The following is a 16677-nucleotide window of genomic DNA, read 5'->3' as shown; positions in this document are numbered from 1 at the left end:
GTTTTTCTTTGTTTTTTTTTTCATAAATTTAGCTTTTTTGGTTGATTTTTATATAGATCGTTTGTTTGTCTTTTTTTTTGTTTCTTTTTGTTGTAGTATTGCTTGCTTGTATTGTTGCTCACTTTGCCATTTGCCAATTCCTTGAACTTAATTAAAAGAATAATAAGTAAATAAATGAATGAAATGTTTTGAATCTGTCAAAACATCAACGATGGGGAAATAATAATAATAATAATAATAATAACCTTAATTTAAAAGTAAGAATCACCACAAACATTATGAATAGTGGTTCTTCTTTTAAGGTGGAAAATGAATTATTTAAAGCATATTTGTAATCTTTAATCCTTAGAAATTAAATTCTTTTGCAAGTTTACAACAATAACATTTGAAGTTTCAAGTTTAGAGCATTTGCAAAATTCAGTAAATAAAAATTTAACCATGGTTTCAGTATCCAAGAATGAATTATATTTACCTTTGGATGATTAGAAAAAAAAGTAGGAAGTAACACAAGGTGAACATGCTATTTGATCAGTGTAAGAACAAATAAAGGTGTTTGCGGTTCATAATTTTCTCTCGACTTTTCATCCACAAGTAGGAAACAATTTCCTTCCTAAATTGCCGTACAAAATATTGAGCTGTAGGTTGGCCATTGTGAAATAGGACGTCAGAGAATTCCGATTTCCAGTTGTGATCGTCATTAATTAGCTGGTTTGGTGGCTGATATGATTTTGACCTGAGTAACCATCCAAATATGAAGGTTAAACAATTGTCAGAAATTATCAATTTATAATGGCAAAAAACAACCGTGGAATAGAAAAATGAAGCTGGAATAATTGGGTAAAAGGGTGATATATAGAGAACATAACTCCCTCATTAGATGACCAAGTATAATTCTGAGCTAGTCAATTCCTACCCAAAGCCCACTGGTGAAGTCGAAAGCTTTTTCATGCTTGTCAAGTGTCTGATTTAGAAGCAATGTCAAAGATCGGCTGTCACCATGTTTCGTTTGTTGTGACAATCCACCCAGGCATGGCGATTGAACAAAGCTCTCGGTATCACAAATATTAACTCAACACTCTGAATATCTTCATTGAAAAATCTATCAAACTATAATCAAATCAATACAACACACGTCTAAAATTTTGATGTGTGAGAGTTGGTGGGCAAGTCGGGAATCAGAATTTGACACGACCCAGGAGTCGCAGCAGAAAATGCTGTGGACACCAAAGGATTGTACAAACGCTCCCAAACTTGACTCGCCATAGTCAATGCGATGACAGAAATATCGTTCCTATGGACCTGTTACCAATCCACGAGCAGACAAGCAATAGACTGAAACATCTTTACGGCTATAAAAAACTTAGGTGATGAGAATAACTTGAGCAATCACCAGATCATCTATTTTTCACTAAAAGATCTGAATATGCAAACTTTGTGTGTAATGGGGCTTACAGTGCATAATTGACGAAAACAGCGAGTTTTGACATTTGGGTGCGTAACTTGATTGCTTGAGGTAAATCTCATCCTTGTGGTGGCCGTGATTAAATCATTCGCAAGTTATGCGTCAATTCTTCCCAAAATTTTACATGCTACAGCATGCTCCACCTACCTACCCCATTTCCCCATAAGATATCGAGTTATGTACACAATAAACCGTCTACATTCCATACCATGATAGAACACGCACTTTGCCCTTGCAAGTGCACTTCTCACTCAGGGGATCAGATGGCCAAAGCGAGCAAAGTGCTCGTCTTCTTTCCATGCTGTGGTCGATAACAACAGTAGATGAAAAGACTGATATGTACAGCATAAAACCGCATCTCATGTGAGGTTTGAGAAGTCCTCCTTCCACGTTTCATAATAGATCGTCTAAGCTCTGCAAACACACCACTTCTCAATATACAATAATTCTTATTATTCTTTTTGACAAACACGCAATCCTCATGTGTGGGAAATGCGGACAGTTCCTAGACTGTAGCTTGCAGGACTTCAAAGGGAGGAAGCTTGTGACTAAGCACTTAATAATGTGCAAGTTTCATTCGACCCAAGTGTTTCAGACTCTCCGTTTCTTCCCAGATTATCAATGATTTGACACAGTTAAAACAGAAAAGTTAGAAGAAACGTACTTCAACTTTTGCTCAAAAGGTAGCTTGAGTGATTTGTAATAATGACGATGAGGCCCTATGCCCAACGACCCGTGTTTGCATCTGCCATGAGAATCTGATTTATTCTTGTCCGCATCCTCCGAGCAATCCCTTTCATCCGAACAGTATTCTTGGAGAAGTTGTAGAGCCCCTTGACTCTTTATGTCACCAACATAACTTTTTCCGCATGGGAAAACTTTCCGGGAACTTCCAAGCAACGGAGAAGGAGACTTAACGACAATCTTCGTAGTCGCTGAATCTGAGGATGATGAATGCTTGCGAATTTTATAGCAAACTGAGCCGAACAGTCTTGCAAGATCCTCTGATACCCAGGCTGCGTCCGATATCAGACCACAAACCATGTCCACTTTATCATCCTGGAAAATCATAACAGCCCCGACGAGTATGTAGAAGAGTCATCAACTATGCTGGGTTTGTTCTGTATATTAAATTTGTGTACAATGTCATAACTAAGAAGCCAAGAAGGAAAATTACAAAAGCAAACAAATCGACAAATTAAAGTGATGCTTGAATTAGGGAGTCGTTAAGTAGGATGTAGATCGTTATGCCTTGTGATTAACAGTCACTAAACAATTTTCTACTCTTCTAGAAAGTAGAAACGAGAACGGTTCAAAGAAAATACAAATAGAACACACCTTATCATCATAATCGACAGTATCGCGTTCTGGCCAACAATTTGACGATTGGGACATCTCAAATTTTGGAGTGCTTGATTGATTGCTTTCACCTCTGTAACATGAAGGCTTCTGAGCTTGAACCGGCTTCACTTTAGATCCTTCCTCAAAGGATTTCGACGAGAGCTTTTCCTTGGCATACGATATAGCATTTTCAGAGAAGTTGTTCCCCCAAATCAGGCCATGCTGATCACCGTCCTTGAAAGGAGTTACCGGTGTTTTCTCAGAAGCCTTGACTAACTTAATGGGAGGCAGGGACCTGGTAATAACGAGATCATGCGCCCTTCGTTGTTCATCACTAAGAGTCAATAACCTGACTGTTTCCTTCTCTGCAGTTAGAGGCAATTTGAAGGGCACCACTGACCGATCCTGGCACCCCTTTTGCGCAGTAGGGGTCAGTGGTGAGTTACTACGATTGTGAAACTTCGATTGCGATGATCCAGGTATATTCATGCTTGATACTGTGCACTTGATAATGGCCATAGCCTTGTCTTCAATTACTGCAGGCGGAGTTGATGCGGATAAACATTCAACTTGCGTTCTTCTGTTGCTTACAGAGTGTTTGAAATAAGAACTTCCTTTAGCCTCCAATTTGGGGCTAACAAGCGATGGTGAACGGCCATGAAGGTCCTTTCTCCGAGGCTTTTTAGGACCATTATTCACTTTCTCGGTTACCTGAGTACCTGGCGTTGGTGACTTACTCTTAACATGCTTCATACTTGCGGACCTTCTCAGCGCACTATTCCCTGGGTTGGCGGGATTAGTAGGGGGAGAGGGAAGAAATGATGCTCTTGCTTTAGGTCTTGCTCGTCCTCCATTTTTTGGTGTAGATAGTCTCTGAAAAACATCGCCTTTATCCACCTCTTCCAGTAGCGGAGCAGGTTGGACCGAGTTCGCGTCAGGGTCCGTATCTGTATTTCTGGCATTTGATGAGAGTGATGCAGACTTTTTGTGTGTGGGCTTCTTTTTGGAAGGCTTTCCGACCACATCACATCGATCACCAAAGTCTGCAGGAAGTGACATAGAGGAGGAGGGGTTTCTTTCAACCAATTTATTACCGTTCAACTGAGAAGGTACACCATAAGGTTCATCACCATGGAAGGGGGAAGAATTCATGGAAAGGGGTAACGAAAGAGCTGTAGGTGCAGATGAGGACAGCTGCATGCTTCCATCCACCATAAGTGAAGGAGAAGAAGAAGTAGAGGGTCCCCATTCAGGAGACTCAAATGGTGTCACCGACGGAGTCATTGTAAGAGCCGGAGTAGTTGGCTCAGAATTCGAAGGAGGTTCGAAGGCTCCAAATTCTAAGGACTCGGTCTCCAAAGCAGTAGGTTTCTTGGAAGCGAAGATAGTCTCTTCTCCACTGTTCGGCCGAAAGGATGTGAACAATCCTGGTAAAAATTCATCCTGCAGCTCTTTCCGCAGAGATAATGCATGCTTCTCAAGCAAGATGATTTCTTCTTCTAAAACAGCAACTTCAAATAGAAGCTCTCTCGTCTGCACATCATATTGGTTGACTTAGATATGTAAACTCAAAACCATGATCCGAGGATGCGAGGTTCTTCAGACATCATGATATAAAAAAAATTAGAAACACATGTTCCGGAATACCAGCCGCTTCTTGGACTATGCTGGACCAAAGAAGAGCCCATGCATCACAACAGGCTCGGGAGCGGGACATGAAGTATTTAAACTTCCAAATTCCGACCTTAGTAGGAACGTATCCAAGAAATTTGGGCCGAGTCCCTGGAGACCTTTGAAGGCCATGCTTCAGAGCTTCCCGCAACCTAATCCCGTGAGTGAGCTCCTCCTTCAAGTTGGCCACCTGAATGAGCAATGTAGCAAAAATCATTGATAGGGTCTAAATTTGTGATACTCGTCAATAGAAATAGGATGACAGAAAGCTGTCCAACCTTACCTCTTGCTCCAATGCAAATCGTTCAGCATGCAGCCCTGGTGAAATTTCACTCTGATTGCCCTCATTATCATGATACTGGACCCAAAGAGTAAAAACTTTTGGTCAATCGAGAGCTTCTCCGATAAAGATGTGATAAAGAAGTTTAGAGTGAAGATCTGTAAGTGAAGGAAGCATTTTCTGGAACGTCATCCAATCATGTACATAATAAGACATTACAGAGAATAATTCCTCATAAGCATTACCACTCACGGTCTTCATTAAAAATTCCATGATCAAGGATTTCAAGAATTTTTTTGATGCATTGTTTGAATCCACTACATCAACATAAATCACGTCGACGGTAACACTAAAAAAGAAAAATATTTGAGACAGATACTCGCGCAGTTTGTCTCGTCAAATTTTCCTTACCCAAGATGTACAATGAATTACCTGGGCACTGACTGAAGCAAATGAAGGAGCCAGAGGAACTAAAGGCAACTCAACATTGATTTCCTGCATCGGTTCGTTTGCATACGTTCTGTAACATCCAATTGTATCGTTCAGTTACTGAACATGAATGACTAGTAACAATAAAGAAAAGAACTGCAACGCGTAGCTATCAAAGCCTCTCTCGATGGTCGTATTCCGAAGTCTTGACCGTAACCTTGTGTAAATCTCCTGATCTAATGATATCATCCCTTCATTTAAGTCCATGGAAGATATGCTGAGCTTTCAGTGACGGAACAATGTATGGAATAAATCACTGACATCGGAAACCATTGAATATATACTTGATTAATTTTTGATCTGTTGAAACCAATGCCAACTACAAGATTGTTTACCAGGCCTTACCTGGCACAATGCCTATTTAAATCCTTTGAAAGGTCCTCATCAGCTCCGGGGCGCCATGAATGGCCTGATTTGGTCAAGAGAAATCCATCAGTACTTCATTCCTTGATTTACCTGGAAATAAAGATCTGATCAAAACTCCTCCAACACGCTCGAACAAAGAATGGGGCAAATTGGTTTTCCCCATACGTACTGAAATTTGCCTAAATGGAGTTTCTGTCTTCAACAATGAAGAACATGATTGTCAATTGAGGCTTCGGAACGCAGAGACAATGAGCTCCGTGTCACTTCTCGAGAAAAGAGCAGAGAGATCCACGAAACACAAGCCACAACGTTTGCTTGTTGCTATAGATGGATGTAGAACAACGAACTCACTGCTTATGCCAAAAAGGAGAACGGTGCTTTCTTCCTCCTATAGCTACGTTGTGGAAAGTGTCATTACAAATGGGGTGGACAGTACCAAGTAGATTCCTATTGAATCTCTTGCTAATTGATTCAAGCAACCTTTCGATTCTCTTCTATCGAAACGCATTCGGCTACGCTCAGTTCATAAAGCAGAAGTAGGTGCACGTAAGAAACTGTGCATGAAATCATTTAGCTGAGTAAGGATGAGATCTTGCTTTTGCGAAGCCATGAATGATTCCATTTAATAAAGAAAGAGTGGAGGGGGATCTTTGAACATGAACTTGCAATCTATTGACACTAAAGATACTGCAATCCCCACGTTACAGAAAGAGAGAGCTGAAGGAAGCCCAACGATACAGACTATACTTCCTCGATTCAATATGTTAATTATCAAAGGGCCAGAAAATGTCCTGCTCTCAGAGCATCCACAATTCCTAAGCTGAGCGGATTTTAAAATCTTCAATGTAAAGGCAAATTGACAGACCAATTAGACACACGTGGTCTTACTAACACAATATCGCGCCGCTAAGAGGCAGGCAGAGCTCTCTGGCATGGTTGTCCGTAATTCGTGAGCATTCGAAGCAACGTCATCCTCTGAACGTCGGCAAAGAACGGAGAAAGAATGCTGGCACAAAAAAGAGAGGTAGTCCTTCATTTTGATTCCTCACAGAGAAGTAGGTTCCGCTTCCTCTTCTGCTGCATCATCAAGCTGTACGCAAAGAGAGAGGACCGAGCAGAAACTCCATTTGGGGAAATCAGGATCCCGTCAAGCGACACAGTTGAAGAAAGAACCATCCTTCAACGCATCCTGAGGGTTGAGAATCCCGAGGCAATTATTGGAGGGCACCTATTAATCCTCGAAGACCTCAATTTCAGCGACACTTTTCCACTCAAACTGCGCTCGCGAGTCAAGACGCTTCAACACTAAACTGATCCGATCCGGTAAATTAACAATTCAACACAAACTTTGACAACCTCACACAACATTGCCTCGCACCGAAACGAATGATCTACACCTGCGCTCCATCTACCATTCCACTGGAACAAAAAAACAAAAAAATACAAGAAACTCCACTAACGGCACAACACTCACCTCAATCCCCCTTCGTCAGCTCCAATTCTTATATCTCACACAACCCCGCTCTGCTCTCATACCACAAACCAGAGCGCAACTTCGCTGCGATCTTCCTCTCAATGCATTCCAACTACGGCAACTCATCAAAACTTCCCAACACCAGCTCCGCCTGCTCAAATCCCCGCCCACTGGGACAAAAACATCGTGACGAAACAACCAGTGACGACTGCGGCAGCATTGGCAGCATCATAAGTCTCCACGACTCGGCAAGGATGCAGCTGGAGCAGGGAGAAGATCGGCTGAGGTGGAACAACGGTTTAATTTTAGCGATCAGCGAACGAGCAGCAGCAAGGTGCGGCCCATCTTCCCTCCCTCCCTCGCACAACAACACAACTTCATCAGCAACAGTGGATCCTCATTTCTACCAAGAGAGACGATGTCAAATTAAAGAGCACCGGGCCCGCGCTGTCACTTTCCTCGGGGTCCATGGGCGGGCTCTCACAGAACAAGGTAACTTCGAGAAGCTATTATTTAACCCCTCCCCCCCAGGAAAAGTCAAAGGAGGGATTGGATGAATTATATGCATGTGGACGGATGGTAAACTACGTTATTGCTGGATGAATCACGCGCGGCATTGTGGGTAATGCATGCGCTCGAAAATGGACCGCCCATGGGGAGGTGAGCCCATGCACATCCCTTCGCATCTTCTAGGAAATTGCTACAGTTTTGCGCTGAGGTCAACGAAGGACCCATGCTTGAAATCGAATAATGTGTGTAAAATATTTTATATGCTATTTTCCTATTATTTTTTGGGTTGCATCAAATTATGTGAGGGAAAATCGAACAACATTAATTGCTATCTGTGTGTTGATTTTATGGGAAATGGGGGATTGGGATATTTGTGATTTTTCAACCGTTTGGTTTTGCAAACAATTAATTTGGGGGATTGTGTATGGATAAGATGTTTGCTTTTGAAATTTATGTACATTTTGTTACTTTTTTGGTTTAATTCGATTGCAAGTTACTGCTAGAAACATAGAATACACGTTTTGAAAAGAAAAGAAAAAAGTCTTTTAAATAGAGAAGAAAGAATGATTTTTTTGTAACTAGGTTTGGTGCTTTGTGTGAGTGTACACATAATAAAACTATACAAAAATAAATGTAAAACTCTTTCTATTGTATCAAACCAATGCATGCAAGGTTTTATAGCATGGTTACAATCGACCAACCACTTTATTCTCATACAAGTATTGAATTTGATTGAAATATTTAGTTACTTTCTTTACATTTTCATTTTAGTTATTCATTTTAAATAGGTAATATAGATTCAGAAAACTTAAATGTTTAATTGATTGTAAGGTCTATTTCTTTACAAAACACAACCAAAGCAATATATATATATATATATATATATATATGTACGTATATATTTATAAAATATGGATAACAAATTATTTTTCAAAATTATTTATAATATTGTTTCTTGTAAAGTGTGTTGTTGTTGTTGTTGTTTTTTGTTTTTTTTGTTTTGTTTTTTTTTTTTTTTTGAGGGCAATAAAAACTATGTGAAACAAAAAATTGAAGCATGCTTTATTTGTGTGAAAGTTTATTCAGCTATTATCAGTTTTTGAATCAGGTTAGATTAATAGAATCCAAAATTTTGAGACTATTTCAAACACCAAATTGATAAAACTCTAGTGGAGAAAATAGAATACATTCAAACACAAAACTTAAAAATAAAAAATAAAACTTTAGTAATATGATGTTCTACAGTGTAAAGTTTTTTTTTTTTTTTTTTTTTTTTTTTTCTTAAATTAAGCTTTTGTAAAACTAAGAATCAGAAAGTTAATAAGCAACTCTTGACGCTCACTATGTGCAAAAAATATTATACATAAATATAATTATTATACATTATACATCTTTTAATGTTGTGAAGGATGTTTTTACAATTCGACACACATGATGGTAGAAATAGGATTTCGTGCATGGACCCATGCAGTAGTCATAGGCACCTGAACTGGACCATAAAACCCATCACCGATTTCAACGCCCGCAGCCACGCATGCCACGTCAGATGGCGGTGATTGGTCGATCCGAGCCACGTCAACAAGTGCCAAATTAACACAACAGGTACAACGAGTTTGGAGTTATTGTTAGTTAGTGCGGATATTTCTCAAAGAATGAGTTGGTGAATCATCCCTCCATGTCAGCATATTCCAAAAAAACGAATGAAACTCATCTTCCAGGTCAGGAAAAGAAAAGGAGGGAAAATCTTTGGCGGCAACGGTGTGGACACCGTGGCACAACTGGCACCTACGACCAGGTCCTAGGTGGAAAACTAAAGAGAGCTCGGTTCCCCTGGAATGACGTGGCATAAGATTGCCTGCTGGCGCTACTGAGATGGGTCCATATGCCAACTCGGATTCCAGCATAATCTCTAAGTGAGTGCAGTGAGAACACGTTAAAGGATTATATATTTTTAGCGATTCTTGTGTTGTGAGCATACAATTGCTAACTTTTATTCAATTTTTTTGTTGAATGGAGCTCAATTTAATTGCAAACACTACAGTTGTATTGCTTTGATTTTCAAGGTAGTAATATTATAAACTATTATTATACTTGGAGTCATAGATAGTTAGATGTCAGATTATTACTCAGTAGCATTACGTAACTACCACTGTTTGATGCTATTGCCATACAGTTGTAGCAATTTTGTAAATCATTATTCAGAACTTTGAAGTACTGAAATTGTATAATTATTTGTAAGGTAGTCTTGAACTTCATAATATTATTATATAATTATTATTCAGAACTTTGCAAATTATTGTTCAGAAAAAGTAGTCTTTAACTTAAAATAAAAAATTTACGAGCTTTCAATTCTTAACACTTTGGAGATTAATAATCCTTTACGTGAATTACAATATTTGAAGCGTTTTTTAGGTGTACATTATGGGCTTTGCACCCTTAAAACAAAAAACTTTAAAGTCATTTATTTTTATCACGAGGAATTTAAGACTTACTAGAGCCAAATAAAAGTGTTATTCGGAATCAAAGTTTTTTTTATCTCAATTTGATGACAGGCAATATTTCATAAGTGATTATTATAGTTGATTCTAAGAATACTTTGAGTAATCCAGTGCGATGTAAAAAAAATATTATTGTAATTTCTTTAATAATTCATTTTTCTCTTAAAAAAAAACCTTCTAGACAAAATTTAAAATTATTCATTCCATTGAGATTATTACCACGAACTTTCCCCTATATAACTGAAACCAAATTAGCTTTATGAAGGTGCAGATTCAAGGTGATACCAAAAACAGTTGGAACACATTGCAAGGCAGCATAGATGCAGAATTAGAAAATGCACACGCAAATCATTACTAAACCGTTTACATCCACAAAAACTGTAATTAACAATTCCAGTACGAACAATGGTTTTTTACCATATTTTGATCATCAATGAAACATCAAGATATATGCGATATTATTTGTCAGCTGGGTTTGCAATCTGCTGAGTGACAAGATATTGTAACTGAGAGAAAACACAGATAATCGAGGGGGTGTAAGAGTAGATTTTCATTGTTGCTGCCACTGACACAATTCAACTCGTATAGAACTCAAATTTGAAATTTTCAATTACTGTCTCCTACACTACAAATTCTCCAACATACACATAGTTTTTAGGTTCGAACTTGGTGAGGGCTGTGTACCTGCCAAGGAGGTGCGCAAGAGACTCAACAGCAAGCTGCTGGGTGGACCCCTATCCGAGAAAGATCAAATAGATTTCAGGTGGCTGTATGATTCTCGTACAAGATATTGTACTGATCGAAACAGATGCAGCACAAGATCTTCGCCATAAGGCCGAAAAAGGTAACGCTTATCTCTACATCCGGGGTTCTGCTCTCCACTTTTGTCAAGGCATGACAAAACCTATGAATTCGAGCTGTCCTGTCCACAAGCTCGTTAGGTTCTTCTAATTGCTTTAAACCTAACCAGAAATACGGCAATACAAGAATAATCTAGTATCAATAAACGAGGGAAAGAACGAAACTACTCTATGCAATTCAACAGCTCCAAGCCACAAAATGAGCAAGCAAAATCACAGGAAATTGGAACGCAAACAAAGATATTACCATAAACTAGCTGATGTGGAATTAGACAAGTAAACCCTTTCTAAACGTAACCTCCTGGTTCCCACACTTTCGCGCCGTGAAGACGTCAATACATGACGAGGAGACCAAGATCCATCCAGACACTTCTCATTTCAACCAGAACGTCAGATACTACATATTTCAGTTGGCGAAACGTTCCCAGTAGCTGAGGAAGCAGATAATGGAATGCTACCAGATTGAGAGAAAGAGCGGGGAGGCTAGAAAAGCTCAATAGTAGATGAAAATATACACCACAACTATGGTTCCAAAGAGGTGGATGTTTTTGAATGACATCTTACAGTGAAAAAAAAAAATCGGATAAGGCAACTAAAGGAGTAGATGAGCGAAAGATAACCCATCTCTGGATGACAAGACCTGCATCATCGTCCTGACTTTTTTGCCTTGTAGCCCATCTTGAGAAGTTCCTCCACTAGCTTGGCCGAGTGATTACCCTGAACAACAGGATGTCGAGCACGATTGCTAACGAAAATCTGACGCCGAAAGAGACTGAACCACTGCTGACTGCATAAATTGCAAGAATATCTCAAATAACCTAGAATTTTGCCTCTACATCTTACAGCCTCAATGTTGATATGAGGCATTCAGAGCGTGAAAAGTAAGGAACATCCTCAAATAAAAGATATGTTCGAAACTTGATCCGTGATGTAACACACCTGGATTTCAATTTCACCCTCCTTGACTGCGCCACCGGATCCCATCTTCGTTTTTAAGGTCTTGCAAAGTGCTTCTAAGGATTCCTCTTGTAATTGCAACCCTTTGATTAGCGTTACGGTTTTTCCGCCTCGTCCACGCTTGGTGGCTTCAACTATTAAATTCTGCTGCTCAGGTCTTACATCTACTTGAGTCTGTGTTTCAAACACATGCACTTGTATCAGGAGCAATTTAAGAGGAATACATTCTGCACCCTAACAGAGATATAATGAACTTTTACGTCGCTGCTATATTGTGATTCCATCTCATGAGAAGGTACTAGTACGATTACACTATTGACGGTTCTCTATGTTTTGAAGTTGGCTATTGAAAAAAGTATACAAACGGAAATCTCATTTTTTCTGTAATTTCCCTGCCCATCACTTTGTATGTCAATTCTTAGCGAAAATTCGCATGCAAGGTAGTGACTGGGAAATATAACCCTACGCAAAGGAATTCCATATGATGAGAAAAAGGCAAGACCTCATGCGGACTCAATGCAGTGGATACACTGACACTCAAACAGAGCACGACATTGTTTGAAGAGGTCCGTCGTCTAAACATCGGAATCTCTCCAAACAAATTGAATTCCATCCAAAGGATTGAATTCAACATCAATCTTACAATTGAAAGCTAGAAAGCGAAATTACCACAGGAGTGCGAGCCGGCTCAGCTTTCTTCCCCAAGCTAGACTTCCCTTTCTTGACCTCCGAGCCTTGGGTAGAGCGATTAACCTTGACCTCATCCCACCCTCTCCGAGACCCAGCTCCTATATCAATAAAATTGGGCTGTCTCTTGTTCTCTCCAGCAAAAACTCGCAAAACTCTTGGACCTGGTTGGCAAAAGCTAAAAGCAGTCGAGCTTTGTACGCGAGCCCCAATAAACTCAGAACGGGGGATAGAAAATCGAACGAGGAGCTGCATTGTAGAACCCAATTTCGGAATCGCACTCTCTTCACGAGTTTACAAAGTCCACCACTGGCTCGAATGTCACAAATTCAAACCATGGACACAATCGCCTTCAAGATCAGGTCAGTTGGTCTTAGGTCATCTCGGTTGGTTGGTCTTACGTCATCCAGCGGTATCACACAAGGGACTGAGAAACACGGTCTTAGAGTTCTCATGTTCCCGTCGTCGTCACGGACCCAATATGGGAGGCGCAAACCCTCAACCCTAACTCTCTTTGCGGGTCCTCGCTTGCTCGCTCTGTTGTTCGTTCGCACCTCGAAGATCTCCTGATCCATCTCTTTCGGCGAGCTTAGGACCTCTCAGCCATGGTGGAACGGAAGGGTGAACGCGTCAGGTCATTCCTCGCCCCAAGCACTCTCGAATGAGCCTTTTTCTTATATGGACTGGTGCTTATTGTGCAGTATTGTAGGCGTTGTAGCTGGAACTGGGAATGGGGATTGGGGTTGTAGAATGCGTCGGGGAGAAATTTTGAGTGCAATCAATGGTTCCAGATTATACAGTAGTCTGATGTGAGTGCGCAGACTTCAGAATTGGCGCGGTTGTGGATTTGGAATGTCTGGTGATCTGATTACTTGGTTTTGGTGGCATTTCGTCAGGTTGTATGTGCGAGGGACCATCCTCGGGTACAAAAGGTATGTTCGCTTGAATCTTGCTCTCGATGACCGAAGTTTGTATTTGTTGATAGGTTGATTGGGATGGTACGTTCCTCCGCCTGGTGGTGCGGATTTCTTCGATTGCCTCGTCTTAGTGCGGGTTGAGCTAGTTTATTCCAGTGTTTGACCTAAATTGTAGTGTGCTGGTGAGATGTGGATATGTTAAGTTAATGATTCGGAATAGACGTCAACGGTTTTGGTGTACTGTTAAGGATCTTAAGTAGATGGGGAATTACAATCTAGTTTCTTCGTGGTCGTGGTACGTTTATGAGAATTTTATAGACTGTCACGCACGCATCAAATGCCTGTCCTCGGGGTAAAACAATGTCGATGTGGATTTATCAAATATATTCTGAACTTGCGGTGATAAGTCACTTCCTGTAGTTTGATTTGGTATTGAATTCTAAGACCTGATTCCGCGCAGGTCGAAGTCCAACCAGTACCCAAGCACCTCACTCCTCCAGATTGAGGGCGTGAACACATCTGATGAAGTGAATTGGTACCTCGGAAAGAGGCTGGCTTACGTGTACAAGGCCAAGACCAAGAAAAATGGATCGCAGTTTCGCTGCGTTTGGGGAAAGGTTGCTCGTCCCCATGGTAGCAGTGGTGTTGTCCGCGCTAGGTTCAGGAACAATCTCCCCCCTTCTTCTCTGGTAAGTTGTTTCTTAGCACCAGTCTCTTTCGTAGAGTTTTTCTAAACTTTGAAGTGCAAGGTTACTATTGTTCACTTCTATGTTGAGAACTTCTGCAGTTTATGTATCTTAGGGTTTTTGTTAGGGTTTATGCTTAGTTGTGTGAGACTGAATGACATCACGAGATTGTATCCCTGAATTCACTTGGGTATGGTTACTTTCGATGTCTTTATCTAGAGTGATTCTCAGTTTGGATGGAAAGTTGACAATTGTTATTTTCTTTACCACAGGGTGCCAGAGTGAGGGTTTTCATGTACCCCAGCCGCATTTAAATATGTAAGATTGTTTTCTATTTAACTGTGTTTAGAATCTTCAGTTTTCTAGTTAATGGTGTCAAGCATCCTTCATATATGAACTGCTAGGTGTTCGAATGTTGTGGATATTTGCGATTACATCCTTGTAGTCGTTTTTGGAGACTAATGATCTGTAGTTAATCTCGTGTGCAGGATTCAAAAGCATTCCAGTCTTTTGAGGCGCGAATGGTGGATGAATCTGTGGATATTGTGATCCAGCAGAAATTCATTTCCTGTTTAGTTTTTTACGTTTGGGGACCCAATCAGGTACCCGAGTCTGTGCGTAGCCGAGCCCCTTTCTGTTTTGGAGTTACTATTTTCATAATTGATATCCGAATTCTTGCCTTTCGTCTCTCTAATTTTATTGCTACTCTAAGACTCATTTCGCTGCAACTTTACAGTTTGCCACTCATTTTTTCTGCTTTGATCATCCGCTGTGTATTTGGAACTTGAAATTCTTCGTATTAGAACGATGTTGAATTTTGCATGCAATTGTTGACGTTTTCTCAGAGTGCGCAGATGCATACACGTGATAGTGTATTCTTCCTGAACTTCCTACGTAGTTTTTCATTGTAACTTCCGCTGTGGTACTTGAAATTTTCAGTTATATATTTTTTTTCAACATAAATTTCACACGATGTCTACCGTCCTTTTGCGCGAATATTAGAAATTTTGTAGTTCAAAATTGATCAGATTTTTTCAATGTAAGTAGTGTAAGAACGATGAAGGTAGTCCAAGGGTAAGTTTACATAGAAGCCATTACTTCACAAATGTGGTAAATTAACAATGAGATTATAAAGAAAAGAGTCCAACATCATGATTGTGCAAGGTTTTTTTCTAAATATCTAGGTCATGTCAAGATGCCTTGATACCTTACAATCACAATCATGTAGTTTCTAATTGATGTATGCATTATCGAATGTTAAAAAACTCATATATTAAACAATAGGTTTTATCTATTGGAAATTGCGTATTAAGTAAAGTAGAGAACTTCGTGTTCTAAATCCCACTATAATGAAAGATTGTTCTCAAGACTTAATTTATCTACGCCAGTAATATTGGATGTAATTCTGCTAAGGTGCTACATAAGTTAAAATTTCATGTTTCACTACTAACACCTTAATCAACAATTTAAACTATTTAAAATATTATACTCTGTTGAATTATTCCATTGAATATATTTAGAATGTAGTTCTACAAATCTGTTTAGGAATGTTCACAACTTTCTATGAGGTTATTCTTTAACTTACGATTACTTTAACTTTTTTTGTTTTAAAACTTTTTTAAACAATTAATCTATCAAAACTTTTAGAATAATATTGTTGCCACCACAACCTGCCTCCCATGCGATACATTTCTTCAGCTTTTTTTTATTCCAGTCAAAAGATTTTGTCAACATAAATGTACATATATATATATATACATATATATATATCTCTTATTATAGAAAGTAACATTAAAATTAATAAAAATTAATTAAAAATTAATCAAGAATAAGTTGTTATAATAGCAAAAACTATGGTGCCATTAGCTATACCCTATTTTTAACACTTTTAATACTAACATTATTATTATTTCTAAAGTTTTGGTAGAGGTTTTATATAATAATTGTAAGAAATAATTAACTTGTAACTGTGGTGCTTGTTGTGAGCCAATTTGTTATTTCTAGGAGCATCTTGAAGAATGTTGTGGTAGAATATGGGAGGCTTAGAGTAGTAATTCTATTAGTCAATTGTGTAGGGATTTGTACCAATTACTCTTGTAATGTAATTGCATGATAAGAATGTTTTTATTTCTAGAGTAGCTTTAATTGTGCAAGGTCAAGGTGCTTGTGACTATTTAGGTGAAAGGTAAATTTGTGGTTTTGAATGTGGAGCATGCAAAAGTAGAATACAACAAAAGTTGACTTTTATATGTGTAACACATCTAAAGTGAATATTTCAGACAAACATTGTTATCATTTGTTATGCTTTGGCCTCAACTTTAATGAAAATTGGTTAGTAGCATATTGTTCTTTGGATCAAAAATGATTTTTTTGTAGATATGCAATAAGGCTTCTAATGTTGGTAAGGTATAGTTGAAGGTACATTTTTGTACCTTTTGCTTTTACACTGTCTTGCTATTTTTATATTTTAAAAAATTTT

The 16677-nt window shown here is 39.0% G+C and overlaps 3 protein-coding genes across 13 annotated transcripts; 1 reads left to right on the top strand and 2 right to left on the bottom strand.

Moving 5' to 3' along the window:
- Positions 1-532: 532 nt before the first annotated feature.
- LOC112284625 (uncharacterized) lies at positions 533-7471 on the bottom strand. Of its 10 annotated transcripts, none has more exons than XR_016504213.1 (11): positions 7084-7471; positions 6498-6837; positions 5589-5652; positions 5187-5274; positions 4758-4832; positions 4548-4664; positions 2801-4336; positions 2127-2521; positions 1453-1876; positions 867-1299; positions 533-733 (listed from the first exon to the last, which is right to left on the bottom strand). XR_016504213.1 is itself a non-coding variant. In XM_024524612.3 (8 exons), exons 1-8 carry the CDS (start codon positions 6643-6645, stop codon positions 1870-1872), a joined length of 2430 nt encoding a protein of 809 aa, XP_024380380.1. In that variant the 5' UTR covers positions 6646-7077; the 3' UTR covers positions 1432-1869. The 10 variants fall into 10 exon arrangements, 1 of the variants encoding a protein (XP_024380380.1); XR_016504214.1 differs by having other exon boundaries at positions 6498-6798; XR_016504218.1 differs by lacking the exon at positions 6498-6837.
- Positions 7472-11194: 3723 nt separating this feature from the next.
- On the bottom strand, positions 11195-12909 carry LOC112285134 (uncharacterized). Of its 2 annotated transcripts, none has more exons than XM_024525698.3 (3): positions 12578-12909; positions 11891-12082; positions 11195-11738 (listed from the first exon to the last, which is right to left on the bottom strand). In XM_024525698.3, exons 1-3 carry the CDS (start codon positions 12848-12850, stop codon positions 11697-11699), a joined length of 507 nt encoding a protein of 168 aa, XP_024381466.1. In that variant the 5' UTR covers positions 12851-12909; the 3' UTR covers positions 11195-11696. The 2 variants fall into 2 exon arrangements, with proteins under 2 accessions (XP_024381466.1, XP_024381465.1); XM_024525697.3 differs by having other exon boundaries at positions 11195-11668.
- A 208-nt stretch (positions 12910-13117) lies between these two features.
- On the top strand, positions 13118-14878 carry LOC112285135 (large ribosomal subunit protein eL33z). The gene is made up of 5 exons (XM_024525699.3): positions 13118-13229; positions 13492-13527; positions 13973-14201; positions 14471-14516; positions 14687-14878. The coding sequence occupies exons 1-4, from the start codon at positions 13201-13203 to the stop codon at positions 14510-14512; spliced, it is 336 nt and encodes a 111-aa protein (XP_024381467.1). The 5' UTR covers positions 13118-13200; the 3' UTR covers positions 14513-14516; positions 14687-14878.
- The last annotated feature ends 1799 nt before the right edge of the window (positions 14879-16677 follow it).

Source organism: Physcomitrium patens, chromosome 7, assembly GCF_059467195.1.
Source record: "Physcomitrium patens ecotype Gransden chromosome 7, ASM5946719v1, whole genome shotgun sequence".
NCBI lineage: Eukaryota > Viridiplantae > Streptophyta > Bryopsida > Funariales > Funariaceae > Physcomitrium > Physcomitrium patens.
The sequence above is the reverse complement of the archived record's forward strand: the minus strand, read 5'-3'. Positions and strand labels throughout refer to the sequence as shown.

Bases quoted from the DNA above. Each gene is read 5' to 3' on its own strand.
- LOC112284625 (XM_024524612.3), bottom strand. From the start codon at position 6,645: ATGAAGGACTACCTCTCTTTTTTGTGCCAGCATTCTTTCTCCGTTCTT. The intron at 5,275-5,588 runs GTAAGGCCTGGT...TGGATGTTACAG, and splicing joins TTAAATAGGCATTGTGCCAG to AACGTATGCAAACGAACCGA. The intron at 2,522-2,800 runs GTGTGTTCTATT...ATGATTTTCCAG, and splicing joins CTGTCGATTATGATGATAAG to GATGATAAAGTGGACATGGT.
- LOC112285134 (XM_024525697.3), bottom strand. From the start codon at position 12,850: ATGCAGCTCCTCGTTCGATTTTCTATCCCCCGTTCTGAGTTTATTGGG. The intron at 12,083-12,577 runs GTAATTTCGCTT...TTTGAAACACAG, and splicing joins AGCCGGCTCGCACTCCTGTG to ACTCAAGTAGATGTAAGACC. The intron at 11,669-11,890 runs GTGTGTTACATC...CCTGTTGTTCAG, and splicing joins AGGGTGAAATTGAAATCCAG to GGTAATCACTCGGCCAAGCT.
- LOC112285135 (XM_024525699.3), top strand. From the start codon at position 13,201: ATGGTGGAACGGAAGGGTGAACGCGTCAG. The intron at 13,230-13,491 runs GTCATTCCTCGC...GCATTTCGTCAG, and splicing joins CGGAAGGGTGAACGCGTCAG to GTTGTATGTGCGAGGGACCA. The intron at 13,528-13,972 runs GTATGTTCGCTT...GATTCCGCGCAG, and splicing joins ACCATCCTCGGGTACAAAAG to GTCGAAGTCCAACCAGTACC.